Source organism: Maniola hyperantus, chromosome 5, assembly GCF_902806685.2.
Source record: "Maniola hyperantus chromosome 5, iAphHyp1.2, whole genome shotgun sequence".
NCBI lineage: Eukaryota > Metazoa > Arthropoda > Insecta > Lepidoptera > Nymphalidae > Maniola > Maniola hyperantus.
The window spans coordinates 17088086-17107318 of record NC_048540.1 but is presented as its reverse complement, the minus strand read 5'-3'; the positions used below and the strand labels follow the sequence as shown (position 1 = coordinate 17107318).

The following is a 19233-nucleotide window of genomic DNA, read 5'->3' as shown; positions in this document are numbered from 1 at the left end:
TTGTTCGTAACGGCATTGCAAAATATTATCAAGTGGGAAATATTTTCCCATTATTCAGTGTAGGTTAAGATAGTTTCAAGAATTTTACTACTGCTAATATACTAGTTCTTCACCCTGCTTTGCTTTTCATTTTATTTTATATAAAAAACAGGGAAAGAAAATTGTACTGAATTCAAAGAATTTCTAAGTACTACTTCGTTGATGACTGAATTTCATTCATCCCCTAGGGAGAGAATGTGATTTAAATTTGGAATACCGGAACTTTTTATTTCTTTTTTATTTATTTATTCAGATACTAGATAGCCCTTGACTGCAATCTCACCTAATGGTAAGTGACGATGCAGTCTAAGGTGGGAGAGGGCTAACCTGGAAGGAGTATGGCAGTTTTTATTAAACCCTTTGGTTTCTACACGGCATCATACCGGAACGCTAAATAGCTTGGCGGCACGGCTTTGCCGGTAGGGTGGTAACTAGCCACGGCCGAGGCCTCCCACCAGACAGACAGACTACATCTGTTTACACAATTGAGTTTGTATATAAAGCATTATACATCTTTTTGAAAAAGGAATGCGCATTTATTGTGCAGTTATGATTATTAAATAAAGTTACGACAACCGACGAGGCCGTATGAGCTTGATGCCTTTGCTTTTCCGACAAAAAAAAATTAGTCTAGGAATTTGCCTCGTTTTTGTTTTCTTCAAACAGGTACATAAACGTTAAGTTTATTTTAATTTATTTTTATAAATAAGTTAATGTTCTAAAAATACGTTTAATAAATGCTTATCTCATATTATTATTGTGTTAATTTTTTCGCAAATGGTACGAAAACTAGAGTATTTACCTCGGTGATAAAGCTGTCTTGGGTGAACTTAAATCGTCACCCGCGACAGAAACCATTGCTTGATCCCCTTGGTTAATAATCTACTATTTACTTTTTAGTGTTTGTGGTTATTAAAGTCGGTTTTTATTTATTTAAAAAAAATTATTTCACATTTTTTTGTGGCCCCATTGTAGTAAAATATGATATGCCTGGTTAAAAACCTACTGTTTAATAAGCTATTACACTGATTGCGAGCAATTTACTCTTATCCACTGACAAGTTCTGCTCTCCATCTCCGAGGATATTCATCAGATCTTCACCGAAGTAAAATAGACCTCAAGTATGTCCTACCAAACAAAAAAGAATCATCAAAATCAATTTTTATTTGGCGGAGAAATTGCGTAACAAACATACATTTCAACTGAGAACCTCCTCCTGTTTTGAAGTCGGTTAAAAATATGCTATGCCTGGTTAAAACCCTACTGTTTACAAAGCTACTACCCTGATCGCGAGCCAGTGATTGTCCATTGAGGAGTTCCGTTCTCCATCTCCGAAGATATTCATCAGATCTTTACCAAATTAAAATGGGACCACCTCTGAAGTATGTCCTACAAAACAAAAAAAGAATCATAAGACAAAATATTCTTAGTTACAAGAAAATTGGTGATCTTCTTACACAATAGGCTAACTAGAAACAGAGACATACTTGCAGCTCCTACCTTCCGCCTCAGGAAAGTCCAAAAGCCATTTGTGGGTATGGGTATTACCTTTTATAATAAAATCCCGCGAACTATTTTGGACTTACCTTTGCACAAGTTTAAAAAATCTATTAAAAATATGCTCCTGAAAAAAGCACAATTGAAGATTATCTAAATGATAAAAGAGCGTGGATTTGACCTGCAGCTCGTTCCGGCGACGCACAATACTGCAAATACTATTTTATACATGGCATAATCTTGTACCTATATCAAATATTTGAAAAGAGCAACCGCCGAGTTTCTTGCTGGTTCTTCTCGGTAGGAAAGGCATTCCGAACCAGTGGTAGATGCATCCGACTATTCGAAAGTACTTGTAAAAGTTTATACGAATAAAAAAGATTTTATTTTTATTTTTAGGGTTCCGTACCTCAAAAGGAAAAACGGAACCCTTATAGGATCACTTTGTTGTCTGTCTGTCTGTCTGTCAAGAAACCTACAGGGTACTTCCCGTTGACCTAGAATCATGAAATTTGGCAGGTAGGTGGATCTTATAGCTGACATTTGGGGCAAAATCTGAAAACCGTGAATTTAGGGTTAGATCACACAAAAAATATTAAATTGTGGTCATGAACTAATAATTAGTATTTTCAACTTTCGAAGTGAGTGACTATATCAAGTAGGGTATCATATGAAAGGTCTTCACCTGTGCATTCTAAAACAGATATTTATTTATTTTTATGTATCAATTTTTTGAATTATCCTGCATAATGTCGAAAAAATACGACTGTAGTACGGAACCCTCATTGCGCGAGCCTGACTCGCACTTGGCCGGTTTTTTTTAAAATCTTTGATTAACAGGCTTTTACATTTATGTATGTCAGCCTTTCTTTACTTTGTAAAAGGAAAATATTCTTTACTAGCTGATCCCCGCGGCTTCGCCCGCGTAGATTTAGGTTTTTAAAGATCCCGTATAGCCTATGTCACTCAGGAATAATGTAGCTTTCTACTGGTGAAAGAATTTTTAAAATCGGTTCAGTAGTTCTAAAGATTACCCCCTACAAACAAACTTAACGACATTACCTCTTTATATAATAAAATCGGTCCAGTAGTTTTTGAGCCTATTCAGTACAAACAAACAAACAAACAAACAAACAAACAAACAAACAAAGTTTTCCTCTTTATAATATTAGTGTAGACAACGGGCCGTGCAGCAGAAATCGTAATATTTTAATTTCGCCATAACTTCAAAACCAAACGTCCAATTTTAATCATTCAAAGACTAAATATTATCTCCATAAACTGTTCTTAGTGATGAAATCATTTATTTTGATAAGGATTAATAGCATGAGTAAAATAAACGCGTTTAAATGTAGTCCAAAAAAAATTCAAGATTTTTGAATAAAAAAATGGTTGCTGTGCCTCACTCGACATAGATGGGTATAGTGTGTCGCGGACTTTTTTGTAGATATTTATAAGATCTACAATTAATTAGAACATTTTATGGTTCTATCTTTTATAGTTTAGGCAGCGTACGCAAAATAAGTAACTTTTCTGGTTGATTTTTTACACCTTGTGTCCGAAAAACCCAAATATCTTACGGAACCCTATTTTTTTCCAAAATAAAATATAGCCTATGTTACTCGTGGATAATGTAGCTTTCGAATGGTGAAAGAATTTTTAAAATCGGTCCAGTAGTTTTTGAGCCTATTCAGTACAAACAAACAAACAAACAAACAAACAAACAAACAAACAAACAAAGTTTTCCTCTTTATAATATTAGTTTAGACAACGGGCCGTGCAGCAGAAATCGTAATATTTTAATTTCGCCATAACTTCAAAACCAAACGTCCAATTTTAATCATTCAAAGACCAAATATTATCTCCATAAACTGTTCTTAGTGATGAAATCATTTATTTTGATAAGGATTAATAGCATGAGTAAAATAAACGCGTTTAAATGTAGTCCAAAAAAAATTCAAGATTTTTAAATAAAAAAATGGTTGCTGTGCCTCACTCGACATAGATGGGTATAGTGTGTCGCGGACTTTTTTGTAGATATTTATAAGATCTACAATTAATTAGAACATTTTATGGTTCTATCTTTTATAGTTTAGGCAGCGTACGCAAAATAAGTAACTTTTCTGGTTGATTTTTTACACCTTGTGTCCGAAAAACCCAAATATCTTACGGAACCCTATTTTTTTCCAAAATAAAATATAGCCTATGTTACTCGTGGATAATGTAGCTTTCGAATGGTGAAAGAATTTTTAAAATCGGTCCAGTAGTTTTTGAGCCTATTCAGTACAAACAAACAAACAAACAAACAAACAAACAAACAAAGTTTTCCTCTTTATAATATTAGTTTAGACAACGGGCCGTGCAGCAGAAATCGTAATATTTTAATTTCGCCATAACTTCAAAACCAAACGTCCAATTTTAATCATTCAAAGACCAAATATTATCTCCATAAACTGTTCTTAGTGATGAAATCATTTATTTTGATAAGGATTAATAGCATGAGTAAAATAAACGCGTTTAAATGTAGTCCAAAAAAATTCAAGATTTTTGAATAAAAAAATGGTTGCTGTGCCTCACTCGACATAGATGGGTATAGTGTGTCGCGGACTTTTTTGTAGATATTTATAAGATCTACAATTAATTAGAACATTTTATGGTTCTATCTTTTATAGTTTAGGCAGCGTACGCAAAATAAGTAACTTTTCTGGTTGATTTTTTACACCTTGTGTCCGAAAAACCCAAATATCTTACGGAACCCTATTTTTTTCCAAAATAAAATATAGCCTATGTTACTCGTGGATAATGTAGCTTTCGAATGGTGAAAGAATTTTTAAAATCGGTCCAGTAGTTTTTGAGCCTATTCAGTACAAACAAACAAACAAACAAACAAACAAACAAACAAACAAAGTTTTCCTCTTTATAATATTAGTGTAGACAACGGGCCGTGCAGCAGAAATCGTAATATTTTAATTTCGCCATAACTTCAAAACCAAACGTCCAATTTTAATCATTCAAAGACCAAATATTATCTCCATAAACTGTTCTTAGTGATGAAATCATTTATTTTGATAAGGATTAATAGCATGAGTAAAATAAACGCGTTGTAAATGTAGTCCAAAAAAAATTCAAGATTTTTAAATAAAAAAATGGTTGCTGTGCCTCACTCGACATAGATGGGTATAGTGTGTCGCGGACTTTTTTGTAGATATTTATAAGATCTACAATTAATTAGAACATTTTATGGTTCTATCTTTTATAGTTTAGGCAGCGTACGCAAAATAAGTAACTTTTCTGGTTGATTTTTTACACCTTGTGTCCGAAAAACCCAAATATCTTACGGAACCCTATTTTTTTCCAAAATAAAATATAGCCTATGTTACTCGTGGATAATGTAGCTTTCGAATGGTGAAAGAATTTTTAAAATCGGTCCAGTAGTTTTTGAGCCTATTCAGTACAAACAAACAAACAAACAAACAAACAAAGTTTTCCTCTTTATAATATTAGTGTAGTATTCTTTATTGTACTTACAGTCACTATACCAAAAGCAAAACAATAGAAATATAACAAAGATGTTTGCAAGAACAATAGGCGGCCTTATCGCTAAAATAACGATCTCTTCGGCAACCTTAGGGTAGTGGATATAATAAAAATAAAAATACATCATCAAAAATACAAACATCTTTGTTATATTATTTTCGTGTACATTAAATAATATTAATTTACTTTTACTTACTTTACTTTACCTATGCAAGTCTCATTGTGTTCACTTGTACCTATTGCTTGTTCTTACCTTGTACTGTTATTAAAAAATTAATAAATAAACCTTGTACCGCGTCCGTCCGCGTGTTAAAATAAACAATTTTTAATTCAGTTATTTATTTACATAATACTATTATTCATTTATTTACTCACAGTAATTGAATTCTTATCAATAAGTACAATTTTTATTTACACAATAAAATATTCGGGACTCTAGAACGGTTGTAGTTATTAGTAGCCAGTAGCCAGTAGTAGCTAGTAGCCAGTAGTAGCCAGTAGCCAGTAGTAGCCAGTAGCCAGTAGTAGCCAGTAGCCAGTAGCCAGTAGTAGCCAGTAGCCAGCAGTAGCCAGTAGCCAGTAGTAGCCAGTAGCCAGCAGTAGCCAGTAGCCAGCAAGTAGCCAGTAGTAGTCAGTAGCCAGTAGTAGCCAGTAGTAGCCAGTAGCCAGTAGTAGCCAGTAGCCAGTAGTAGCCAGTAGTAGCCAGTAGCCAGTAGTAGCCAGTAGCCAGTAGTAGCTAGTAGCCAGTAGTAGCCAGTAGCCAGTAGTAGCCAGTAGCCAGTAGTACCCAGCAGCCAGTAGTAGCCAGTAGCAAGCAGCCGCGTATTCGTCGCGTCGCTTCAACTCGCCATCAATGTGCCATTGTCGTGTCGGGCTCGATGGGGAGCACGTAGGGCGCGTCGAGCGCGTGGTGCGCGCGCAGGTGGCGCAGCAGGTCGCGGCGGCGCGCCAGCGGCTTGCGGCACAGCGCGCAGGCGTGCGGCGCGCGCTCGGCGTGCAGGCGCACATGCTTGTTGAGGTTGCTGGGGTCGCCGAAGGCGCGCAGGCAGTGGCGGCAGCGCAGCGGCTTGTAGCCCGTGTGCGTGCGGATGTGGATCTTGAGCCCGTAGCGGCGCGAGTACAGCTTGCCGCAGAACACGCAGGCGTGGCCGCCGCGCGCGCCCCCCCACGCCGCCGCCAGCGCCTCCAGCGCGGGCTCGGGCGCGGGGGGCTGCGCCGCGGCCCGCAGGCGCGCCGCCACGCGCCGCCACAGCGCGCGCGGCTCCACGGGCGCGCACGCCAGGAACAGGTGCAGCTTCAGCGGGTTGGGCTGCTCGAACTGCGCGCCGCACTCGTGGCACACGTAGCTCGCGGTGCCTGAGGACATCGAACCTATGTACCCACTACCTGCGTGCTACCTCTCCCTCTCCGCCGACCACTCACCGACGATGTTGCGGAGCGTGAGGAACGGCATGTCGAGCAGCGCCAGCGTGTGCTCGTCGAACCACAGGCGCAGCTCCAGCAGCGGCGCCGCGTCGGCCGCCAGCCGCAGCAGCAGGCGCGGCTCGCGGGCGCGCGGCGCGGCGGCGCACAGCAGCGCGTGCGCGTGCGGCGCCGCGTCCGCCGGCCGCGCGGCGCGCGCCGCCCGCGCCACGCCGCCGCGCGCGCGCAGCTGGCCGGCCGCGTCCACGTCCACGTACACCTGCACACGACAACGGACAGGCGGTCAGCGCGCGCGTCGCCGCCCAGCACCACGGACCACAGGACCACAGGCAGCGAGCTCACGTTCTCGGTGGGCGGCGCGTGCTCGGCGTGCTCCAGCTCGCGCAGCGCGAAGGGGCGCGAGCGCGCGCCGCGCCGCAGCCCGCGCCGGCTCAGCACCAGCGCGCCCCACATGCTCGCTCGGAGATGTGCAGGCGCAGCGAGGCCCGCCACCTATATATACGGGGAGGACACGGAGGGTGCCATCACCCTCCGCAGATCGCCTCCCCCCGCCCCTCACGGCGGCGCACCGCTCGGTACACTTGTTACGTTTAACTTCACAAAAAATAAATATCACATACCGAGGAATGAGGATTAAATTACCGACCCTTCATTACTTTACTTGGTAAGCTATCCAAAGTTGTACTTGTGTACACCTGCAGCCTACAGCCTGCAGCCTGCAGCCTACAGCCTGCAGCCTGCAGCCTACAGCCTGCAGCCTGCAGCCTACAGCCTGCAGCCTGCAGCCTACAGCCTGCAGCCTGCAGCCTGCAGCCTGCAGTCTAGTGGTAGTGAGCAGGTACCGCCGACCACGCGACGAGTTGGTCATTGCGTCTCCTGTTCCTTAGAATAATATCGTTCATTTATATTTCAAAGGAGATTTGATATGTATCTGTCGAGACTCGAGATGTGACGGACGGCTCTACTGCCTACTGGCTAGGTACCTACTTAGAACTATATCGTAGCTATAAAATAACTGTAAACTTGGAGTTAACAAAGACAATAACTTTATTAGTAAATAACAGTTCACCGCCTCGAGCGCGACGCGTGTGACGTCACCGCGAGCGCGGCGCGTGTGACGTCACGCGCGCTCCCGTGTGACTTGTGAGCATTTTTTAAATAATTGTACAATAATTTCATTTTTAAAAATGTTAGGTATATAATAATAATAATTAATTCTCTAAGTATATGGGTATGCTTCATGTAGTACATGTGTACATGTGTACATGTGTACATGTGTACATGTGTACATGTGTACATGTGTCGTGATACGATCGGAGCTCGTGTCGGTGTCGTGTCGGAGTCCCTGACTCAAGCTCTGCTCAAATATTGTGATGACGGTTTGATCGTGCAGGGGTTGGTGACTTTCCCTCTTAACTGACGATGGCGGGGCGCGGGGCGCGGGGTGCGGGGCGCGGGGCGCGGGGCGCGGGGCACGGGGCGCGGGGCGCGGGGCGCTCTACTCGTCCAATTCTGGAAAATAGAAAATGAGCCAACTATTCATTTTTATAATAAATAGATTTTTGAACATTTATAGAAAAATGGGTTTACAATTAAAAGATGACGTGAAGATGTAAAGCGAAGAAAACAAATAGGTAAGAGAAAGGGTTAAGTGAACCTAGCGAAACGAAGCGGAGAGTGTCACACTCGCGGCGCCACCTCCACCTCCACCTCCACCTCCACCAACACGCGAGTTAATATCGACACTACAACAGGTGCTTATTGCATAATGCGTGTCGCACCGCACCGCACCGCACCGCACCGCACCGCACCGCACCGCACCGCACCGCGCCGCGTCGCTCCGTGTCGCGATGGCGGTCCGCGACGCGCGTTTTGATGAAGTACTTAAATAGTAACATTTAAGGGACTCAGTTCGGTGCTTTCTTCATACAAACGTAGGAGGGAAATTACAACAATATTCGATATTGTACGCACAAAACTAAGATTTATATCGATTTATCTCGTCATTATCTAGGTTTATTGATATATAAAACATTGAAAAAAATATTGATTTAAAAGTTACGAGGCTCAAAAGATTCCTATTTTAACACTAAATTAATGACAACTTTGGGCGTAAATAAATAAGATTAGGGATATGAAAATTCTAAAACAATTTATCATGAGACGTAGTTTATTTATTCATTAGTTGAAATAATTTTACTTTGCAAACATAAATTCAGCAGTTTTTTCTCAAAAATACTTTTCCTGAACCCTTTTCGCGCGCTTGATTTCGGTGAAAATCATCGTGCCTCTCAACTTTCTCATACAATGTCAAGTGAAAAGCAAACATGTTACCCACGTGCGCTGCCATTTTCGGTCGAGCGTCCTGCGTCACCTTAAGCTGTTTACGTTATTGTCGTAGTGTGCGGCGGCCGCAGCTGCACAAACAACAGAGCTCAGAGTGCGGTGCGGTGCGGTGCGGTGCGGTGCGGTGCGGTGCGGTGCGGGCGGCCGGCGGCAGAGAGAGAGGCTGCAGCGCGTCAGCCGCTAATGTGCCTCACTACAGCGCCCTCACTACACGATATCCAATTTGTTTCAAATTCACATAATTGTAAGCTATGTATTGGGTCCTCTCCTTACATATGAAATTGGCATGTTGTCGTACCTACTACCTACTGGCCACTTTGTCGTACCTACTACCTACTGGCCACTTTGTCGTACCTCTACCTACTGGCCACTTTGTCGTACAAACTACCTACTGGCCACTTTGTCGTACCTACTACCTACTGGCCACTTTGTCGTACCTACTACCTACTGGCCACTTTGTCGTACCTACTACCTACTGGCCACTTTGTCGTACCTACTACCTACTGGCCACTTTGTCGTACATACTACCTACTGGCCACTTTGTCGTACCTACTACCTACTGGCCACTTTGTCGTACCTACTACCTACTGGCCACTTTGTCGTACCTACTACCTACTGGCCACTTTGTCGTACCTACTACCTACTGGCCACTTTGTCGTACCTACTACCTACTGGCCACTTTGTCGTACCTACTACCTACTGGCCACTTTGTCGTACCTACTACCTACTGGCCACTTTGTCGTACCTACTACCTACTGGCCACTTTGTCGTACCTACTACCTACTGGCCACTTTGTCGTACCTACTACCTACTGGCCACTTTGTCGTACCTACTACCTACTGGCCACTTTGTCGTACCTACTACCTACTGGCCACTTTGTCGTACCTACTACCTACTGGCCACTTTGACGTACCTACTACCTACTGGCCACTTAGATCTCAAATATCTGGTTAGAAATTCCAATTTCAAATTTATATAGCTATTTACTCATGCTTTTTAACCGACTTCCAAAAAGGAGGCGGTTCTCAATTCAGCCCGTTTTTAGGGTTCCGTACCTCCGTACCGATTTTTATACCTACCATAGACTGTCACTGAATCGATCGAGGAAACATTTACGTGAGTACATTAGTTGTATGTTCGTCCCGTTGTTGGTTGTTGGTTGGCAACGCATCAGGTGCGAGCGCGTGTGCACTGCGCGCGTGTGCACTGCGCGCGTGTGCACTGCGCGCGTGTGTACTGCGCGCGTGTGCACTGCGCGCGTGTGCACTGCGCGCGTGTGCACTGCGCGCTCGCATCAGATCCGCATCGCACTCCACATTGAGATAAGCTTTATGCAAGCTTGTCGCCTTGCTCTAGGTTTGGCAGCTTTTATTTAGGTACGTGCCTACTATAATATCTCTTAATTCACGTCTTCAATTTTTATATTTAAACTTCAACAATGTCAACTTCCATAGAAAACATGCGCATCTTCTGTTTAACGTGAACCTTAGAACATGAACTTTCAAATATTATCACTTAGTCATATTGCGTTTGTGCACTAATCCGTATTCGGTTCGTATTCGTGTTCATTATGTAAGCAAAAAATGAGTCGCCGTGTTTTTACTTACATAAAAACACGAATAAGTAGGTACAAATCGAATACGGATGACTGCACAAACGACCATAATGTAAGGCGAGTTCTGTGCAAAATTTCATGCTTCTAGACTCTAAAACCCTGAACCCGGGCATTGTATGTCAGTCAGTCAGTGAAAAGATTTTATTGAATACTACATAGTTAACCCGCTCCGGCTTCACCCGGGCGGGTTAACCTAATACATATTTAAATAAGTGTTCCTTATTACAATACGTATAAAAAGTTCTCGTCAGATATTTTGTATGATCACTGACACTGAGACCAAAGGTCGTAAGCAGACCAAACAACAAATGCGCGAACCGGCAGCATGCACTGGGGCGCGCACGTGCGGCGCCCCCGCCCGCCCCGCGCGCCCCGCCCGCCCCGCGCCCCCGCCCGCCCCGCGCGCCCCGCCCGCCCAACCGCTCTGTGTTTAATTGTTATTTACTGATAATCTAATCGCCACTCAATCCGATTACTTTGTAATAGTAATTTACTCGCCGCATACAGATTACGGAGTGGAAGCTGTGTTGGTCTCGTGTGGATCTAGATAAGTACAGGCAGTAATGAGCTCCCAGAAGATAGAATGGAGATGTCTCTCAACAAGTTCAAATTGAAAAATCTTATTACAATGTCCATACTTAAATCTATACTTCTATACTTATACTAATATTATAAAGAGGTAATGTTTGTAAGTTTGTTTGTAGAGGGTAATCTCTGGAACTACTGAACCGAATTTAATTCTTTCACCAGTAGAAAGCTACACTATTCCTGAGTGACATAGGCTATATTTCATTTTCGTTGAGGCTGAGTTCGTTGTGGGCTCTTCTCAGACCTGGGCGCGTTTGGAACCCCGTAGCTTTAGTTTTGAGTTTACGTAAAGGGCTTATTCCACCTCCAAATGGTATAAGTAGGTAGTTACTAGTTACCGTCAAACTAGCCAACTTTGCCACTCAATGGTATAGTTACCGTCAAACTAGCCAACTTTGCCACTCAATGGTATAGTTACCGTCAAACTAGCCAACTTTGCCACTCAATGGTAGAGTTACCGTCAAACTAGCCAACTTTGCCACTCAATGGTATAGTTACCGTCAAACTAGCCAACTTTGACACTCAATGGTATAGTTACCGTCAAACTAGCCAACTTTGACACTCAATGGTATAGTTACCGTCAAACTAGCCAACTTTGACACTCAATGGTATAGTTACCGTCAAAGTAGCCAACTTTGCCACTCAATGGTATAGGTCAAACTAGCCAACTTTGACACTCAATGGTATAGTTACCGTCAAACTAGCCAACTTTGATACTCAATGGTATAGTTACCGTCAAACTAGCCAACTTTGACACTCAATGGTATAGTTACCGTCAAACTAGCCAACTTTGCCACTCAATGGTATAGGTCAAACTAGCCAACTTTGACACTCAATGGTATAGTTACCGTCAAACTAGCCAACTTTGACACTCAATGGTATAGTTACCGTCAAACTAGCCAACTTTGCCACTCAATGGTATAGTTACCGTCAAACTAGCCAACTTTGCCACTCAATGATACTTTGCCCAAAAAGCAATTTATAAGCAAATTCGCTATGTAATTTTTTTTGATAAATTAACATTTTTAAACCAAAATTTGTTTGATTTTGTGGCGGGCAAAGTAATCTGGACTGTTAGCCAACATTACCCACATCGATTTTGTGGCGGGCAAAGTAATCTGGACTGTTAGCCAACATTGCCCACATCGATTTTGTGGCGGGCAAAGTAATCTGGACTGTTCGCCAACATTGCCCACATCGATTTTGTGGCGGGCAAAGTAATCTGGACTGTTAGCCAACATTGCCCACATCGATTTTGTGGCGGGCAAAGTAATCTGGACTGTTAGCCAACATTGCCCACATCGATTTTGTGGCGGGCAAAGTAATCTGGACTGTTCGCCAACATTGCCCACATCGATTTTGTGGCGGGCAAAGTAATCTGGACTGTTAGCCAACATTGCCCACATCGATTTTGTGGCGGGCAAAGTAATCTGGACTGTTAGCCAACATTGCCCACATCGATTTTCAGAAAGTATTATGCATATAAATAAATGAAACTTGTTTCAGAACGCACAAGCGAAGCTCTTATACCCCGCGGCCACTTGGTTTAGTTTCTTACATTGAAAATTGAAAACACTAATTACAGCACGTGGCAGAAAGTAGGTAATGTACATCAACCTTTAGAAGGAGATAGCACATTTGTAGAGCAGTGTCCCTGTCGTTGAGACCGACAAAATGTCATATAGGTATGAGTGACAGAGGCAACGCTCCACTAAGCCGAAATGTCATTCTAAAGGCCGATGTACATTACTTTCTGCCGCGTACTGTATTTGTTTATAAACATAATATAATACAATATATAAACATAATATAATACAATATATTTTTTGTGATGTAGGTAACCACAAATTCACGGTTTTCGGATTTTTTTCTTTACTTGTGCTAAAATACCTACCTAGCTGGCAAATTTCATGATTCTAGGTCAACAGGAAGTACAGTACCTACTATATATAGGTTTTCTTGACAGTCACGACAGACGGACAGACAGGCAACAAAGTGATCCTCTAAGGGTTCCTTTTTTACTTTTCGAGGTACGGAACCCTAAAAACACCTACTTGTTATTTTGCCTGATAGACAAACTGACCATTCGCTAAACATGTTCATTTGCTAATCTATGAGTAGTTAACTCGATATTGTTGTTATGTCGTATTTAACTACGTACGTAACTAAACTACCTGTAGCAAGTAACTACGTACGTAACTAAACCACCTGTAGCAAGTAACTACGTACGTAACTAAACCACCTGTAGCAAGTAACTACGTACGTAACTAAACCACCTGTAGCAAGTAACTACGTACGTAACTAAACCACCTGTAGCAAGTAACTACGTACGTAACTAAACCACCTGTAGCAAGTAACTACGTACGTAACTAAACCACCTGTAGCAAGTAACTACGTACGTAACTAAACCACCTGTAGCAAGTAACTACGTACGTAACTAAACCACCTGTAGCAAGTAACTACGTACGTAACTAAACCACCTGTAGCAAGTAACTACGTACGTAACTAAACCACCTGTAGCAAGTAACTACGTACGTAACTAAACCACCTGTAGCAAGTAACTACGTACGTAACTAAACCACCTGTAGCAAGTAACTACGTACGTAACTAAACCACCTGTAGCAAGTAACTACGTACGTAACTAAACCACCTGTAGCAAGTAACTACGTACGTAACTAAACCACCTGTAGCAAGTACAATATCTTTGGTTTGGTAGAGTCTACAATGTTAAGTGCACCTTTTCCGGTTGAACACACATTACAAGAATCTCGTGGGTAGGTGTAGTTAGTTACCTAACTGAAATAAATATCAAGTACAAGTGATTTAAAATAACTGCTTCATAATACAATATTGTGGCGCGCAACTAAACGACAAATGAGTTGTAATGGAGCGGCACAATTCAATGTATCTACTCGTGTGCTACAATAGCGCTGGCCTCAAATAAACGCCCAAAGATATTAGTTCGCAATACAATAACACGTGGCACGTGCGTCGTGCGTCGTGCGTCGTGCGTCGTGGGGAAGTCACATCAAAACGATATTATAATGTCATCACAGCGTATCAAGCTAATCCGCCGCGACCGCGAGCCTCGCCGCCGCGCGACTGTCGCCCCTGCGTCGCGCGCCTGCGGCCCACAGTCGCGTGCGCGTCGCGCCGCGCCAGCTGGCGGCGCCCACCGCCAGCATATTGTTGCGGCTAATGCAGTAATGAGCGCATTGTGGCGACGCGAGGGGCCGCCCGCCGCCCGCCGCCGCCGCACGTGGCGCGTGTTATATTACGATAAAATTGGATACATAATTATTATGCTAAAATTCATCTAATCATAAACTTGGGAGTCTGAAGTAAATGTTTGTTGTGATATTTAAAACAGAATCGTAATTCCGTTTCCGAATTCAATATCAATGTACGGAAAGAGTATGATTTAATTAGTATCTTTTCTTGTATGTTGTTTAATTTAATATTTAGGAATGTGACAATACGATAAATAATATTATGTGAATTGTCAATACTGGTAACTAATTATTCATTGTAAAATTGTAAATTAAATACTGTCAATGTACGGAAAGGGTATGATTTGAATAGTATCTTTTCTTGTATGTTGTTTAATTTAATATTTAGGAATGTGACAATACGATAAATAATATTATGTGAATTGTCAATACTGGTAACTAATTATTCATTGTAAATTAAATACTGTCAATGTACTAAGAGTGACATTATACTAAGCTATTGTCAACATACAGTTGGCAATAGCTATTATGTGAAATAATAATGTTGTGTAAACTGTCAATTTAAGTCGCTTATTATTATTGTAAATTATTAATACGTAGACCATCAATGTCACTGATTTTATTATTGTAAATTGGGTGTGTCAACATACCTTTTGTCAACAAACCTAAAATAAATAATGATTAATATTAAGATCATGTGATAGTCGATATCCGCCTTGTTTGCGATGGCAGTGTTATAAAAGTACCCTACCTCGACAGAGAGGGGACAGTCTTGTATCGACAGCCCAGAGCAAACACAGCGGACCTTACTGAAGTTAAGTATTCTTATATTTTATTATAATGTAATGTAATCATTTGCCTTTTATGGGTTACCTGTTGTAACTGTGTACCAAATATGTACCTACTACTTTACTCAACGTTCTAATGTTTTAAAAGATGTGTGTTATGGAGTTTCTTTGCCCTTTCTTCTCCATGACTAAACACCTTAGCGAAATGGGTGGTAGATTCATTTTAATATAAATAGATCAATGCTGAACAATACAATTCAATTATTATTCGACTTGGTTGGTTTTACTTCTGTATTTATAACCTACCCTCTTTTGCTAATTAATTATCTTATCTATTGAGATAAACGTAAACATTAGGTTATCAACTTCTAATTATTTTATAAGCCAGTTTAGATGGTGAATAATACAGCAGATGCTTTGCTTTAATTTTAATTACTTAGTATGTGGCCTTACCTGACAAAAGTACAACTACCTACATTTCAATAATTGATAGATGATAACTTTCATTAGTAATCATTGGATTTAATTTATCATCACTATTAAAGCCCACTGTCTTAACTTCTCTCTTTATCTAAATTTGACATCAGAAGTGGGATACGATAATTCTTTTCTTGTCGCAATACTAATACTTTTCAAATGCTTTCAGTAATCGTGGATGTGGCCTCTCCTCGAAGCGACAGGCTGCCACCTGTCGTCGGCGGCACGTGGTGTTCGTGTCCGATGATCCCAAAGCACCCTGCAGCGCTTTTGTCATCGGCACTTGGTGCTCGTGTGGCACCTTTTGTTGGAACGTCGCTCCAATTGTGAAAGATAAGTGAAGTGTAATTATGTGCTGCTTTAAAGTGATCTTAAAACCACGTTTGTGGTATTGTTTCTATGAAAAAGTTTTTGTGAGGGTAATCATAAAAGATTTTAATTAGTTAGATAAACCACGTGTTGTGGTATAATTTATTTGGATAAGAATAAGTCTAGTTAGAGGTCAGATTGGCCGAACGGTTTTTGATAAAGTATATGTAGATGTGAAATCATTTAGAACGTTATGATATACCGAAACAAAAAGGTTTGCTTTTAAGAAATCGCACCGTACTTACAGCTCAAAACTTGAAGAAATTAACTTATTCTGATTAATTAAACTTAAACATAAACTATATTTATTTATTTTGCTTCTTAAAATAATTCAACTATTTGTCTTTTCTTAAAACAACACAAGAGATTATCCATTCGAACAATTTTGTCGTTCAACTAATTTCCTTTTCTTAAAACAACGCAAAGCAGATTGCTTACTCAAGTATTTTTTTTCTACTCAGTGACGTTATTATAACATTTAACATTTTTTTTTTAATAAATAAGGATTAAGATTACCAAACTGTTTCCACATACAAAATAATAATAATAATAATACAACTACAAATTCTTTGAGATTTCTTACATTAATTTTATTCTTAACTCTATAATATTATTATAACTTCGCTTAAGAATAATTCCCCTTAAATATAGTTTGTTTTATTTAATCTTCTTTTGTCGAAATATCTCATTTCAAAAGTATTTTCTTTTTAATAAAATATTCTTATTGTTCCCACATATAAGCAATAAACTTTGAGGTTAGGTTGAACCTGATTTTATTTTATCTTATTATTTTGACAAACCAATCAAGTAAATAGGAACCTATTTTTTTTTTCTATTGGTCATCCTACTAAAAATAATAATACGTCCTACATTTTATTTTAGGAAATACCTACGTTACAACGTGTTATTAATTTATTCCTGTTTTGAGTTTGTTTGATATACATACAAATCAAATAAAGAACATATTTATTCAAGCGGTAATAAAAAAAAAAACTGGAGATCATAGGAGTAAACCAAAACCTGTTTGTACATTTGGCGTTCCTCAGGGATCAATATTAGGGCCTTTGTTATTCCTGATCTATATTGATAGTATAAATGAAATAGGTTTAAAAGGAAACATACTGTTGTACGCTGATGATACATGTTTATTTTACTATGGCAACTCAATACACACAATCATCACAGATGCACAAAACGACTTAATACTACTCAATAAATGGTTTCAATAATATAACCTACTTACAATTAATACCTCAAAAAAAAACCATATGCTACATTAAATAGTTACATATAAATATAACTACAATATATTTTCATACTAAATTCACATACATGACTATAAAAATAAAAATAAAATACAAACATATAAACATTTTTAAATATACGTGTCGCACTAGTGATGCAGTGCTGTCGTGACTCAGAGAATGACTTTTTCAGAATCGACGAAAAACTGATTATTCACTTCCTGTTATAGATTATAAAAAAGTGCTTACTTTATAAGGTTTATAAATAATATTAACACAATTATCATTTACATTCGCAATTTTTGAGTTAAGACTGTATTGCTCAAACAAAAAGTTTTCAGAAAGAGTAATTATTTTTAGTTGTATAGTTATTGCTGAAAATTTTTGAGTTACTATAAATAATGTTTGACTTTTTCCTTATGGTTTTGAGTATAATTTTGTAGTTACAACAATTATTTAATTTAGTTTTAAGTTTTATAGTTCCCTCCAAAAAAATAATTTGCACATTCAGGTTTGGACATTGATAAATAAAACCAGATAATCAAGAAAATTCAATCAGATAATCAGTTTTTATTTATAAAAAGTAATAATTTAATTTCAACAATTTCTGCCTTTTTCAACAAAAAAAAAAAAAAAACCTTCCAAAACAATAAACAAAATTTGTCTTGAATACAAAAAAAAAAACAGAGCCAATCAAAATAATTTTTTTAACTTAAATAATCAGCTATTGTTGTAACTGCACAGTAATTGTACGTAGTCACTAAATTGGAGCTAGGCAAAATTAAATATTAGTATTTCTATAATAATAGTATACTTAAACTAGTTTTACATCAGTCTGTTTCTAATAATTAGCATCAAAATGACAGCAATATTTTTTATTTAAGTACTTAAAATCAACCAGTCAAACTTCGCAAGTAAGATTCATAATAGGTCCTGGGAATCATATTTTGTCGAGCAGTTCTTTCGTCTTTTAATATTTTTGTTTAATTGTTTATGCTGGTGTCAAAGCAACAGAAAAATAACGTTTGGTTTCCAGCTTCACATTAAAATTACTACCCCACTGGTCACAATTTAATTCACATTAAAATGACTTACTAAACCAATAAGGGTGTCTTAAGTGAAAATACTATTTTAAATTTCATTTCTGTGAATCGATAATAGTGTAATAACTAGAAATACACCTACACACTAGAAATATCTATTTAGGTTTAAATCAGCTATATTGTATTAACTCGAATTCATAGTTGAACTTTTACATACCTGATTCAACAATATCGTTCCAATTTGAATTAATGCGGTCTAAACAGTAAACTGTCACGTCCTTCTTCGTCGAATTTAGATGTAACTAAAGATGATGCAATATTGGTTAGGGTATCACGACAGTTAGTCAGTCACTCAAATTTGACATGTTTTGGGTTGCGACAGTGTGTCGTCGGTGCGATATATGTATACATTTGTATATACTATAAACCCTATACTTACTATAATACATATGTAATACATACACATAGGTACAGATATTATTACTATTATACTACTACCAAGCCGTTTCTAGTAATCCGTGTTTTGCCAATTCTATTTCTACCCACTTTATTTTGTATAAAATCGCAGTGGATGTGTGGATAAGATACCTACTGTTTATTTGTTAAATTTCTCATGTAAGTGAATTTATTTCATAGTGAGAATAAAGTTCTTTAACCGTAATAGTAGTAACCGTATACATATTAACATTGGGGAACATTGTTTGGTAACAACAAAGAAAACATATTCTATTCTACTCTGATTTCGGTCTGACGTCTATCGACGTCTGGCTATCCTGGTTTTTATGACAGTAACATTGACATTGAATCATTGAATATCGTTTTGTGAATGGAGCAATCTTATTTTTTTTTATGTCGGTACTTTTGTTGCCGCTGTTCATTTAAGTTCACTGGCTGCATTTTTCTATTTTTCTATGTACTTCGGGAACGAAGTACTTATCAAGATGGCCGAATGGTAATAAAACATACTAATAATTTATGCTAAATGACAGAACAGAGGAAGAAAAAAAAAATATGCTCAATGGATACAAAATGTTAAGA

At 39.2% G+C, this 19233-nt stretch overlaps 2 protein-coding genes across 5 annotated transcripts in view; both read right to left on the bottom strand.

The window, feature by feature from the left end:
* Nucleotides 1-5923: 5923 nt before the first annotated feature.
* Prdm13 (PR/SET domain 13) lies at nt 5924-6439 on the bottom strand. The gene has a single exon (XM_069498700.1). It carries the CDS (start codon nt 6437-6439, stop codon nt 5924-5926), a length of 516 nt encoding a protein of 171 aa, XP_069354801.1.
* A 508-nt stretch (nt 6440-6947) lies between these two features.
* Nucleotides 6948-19233, bottom strand: part of Rsph3 (Radial spoke head protein 3) — a 52939-nt gene continuing 40653 nt past the window's right edge. For 3 of the 4 annotated variants that reach the window (XM_034968543.2, XM_069498776.1, XM_069498778.1), the window contains exon 9: nt 6948-8007. The gene's annotated coding sequence lies outside the window, so the exon portion shown is untranslated. The remainder of the gene's footprint in view (nt 8008-19233) is intronic. The other variant, XM_069498777.1, reaches the window with a different exon arrangement.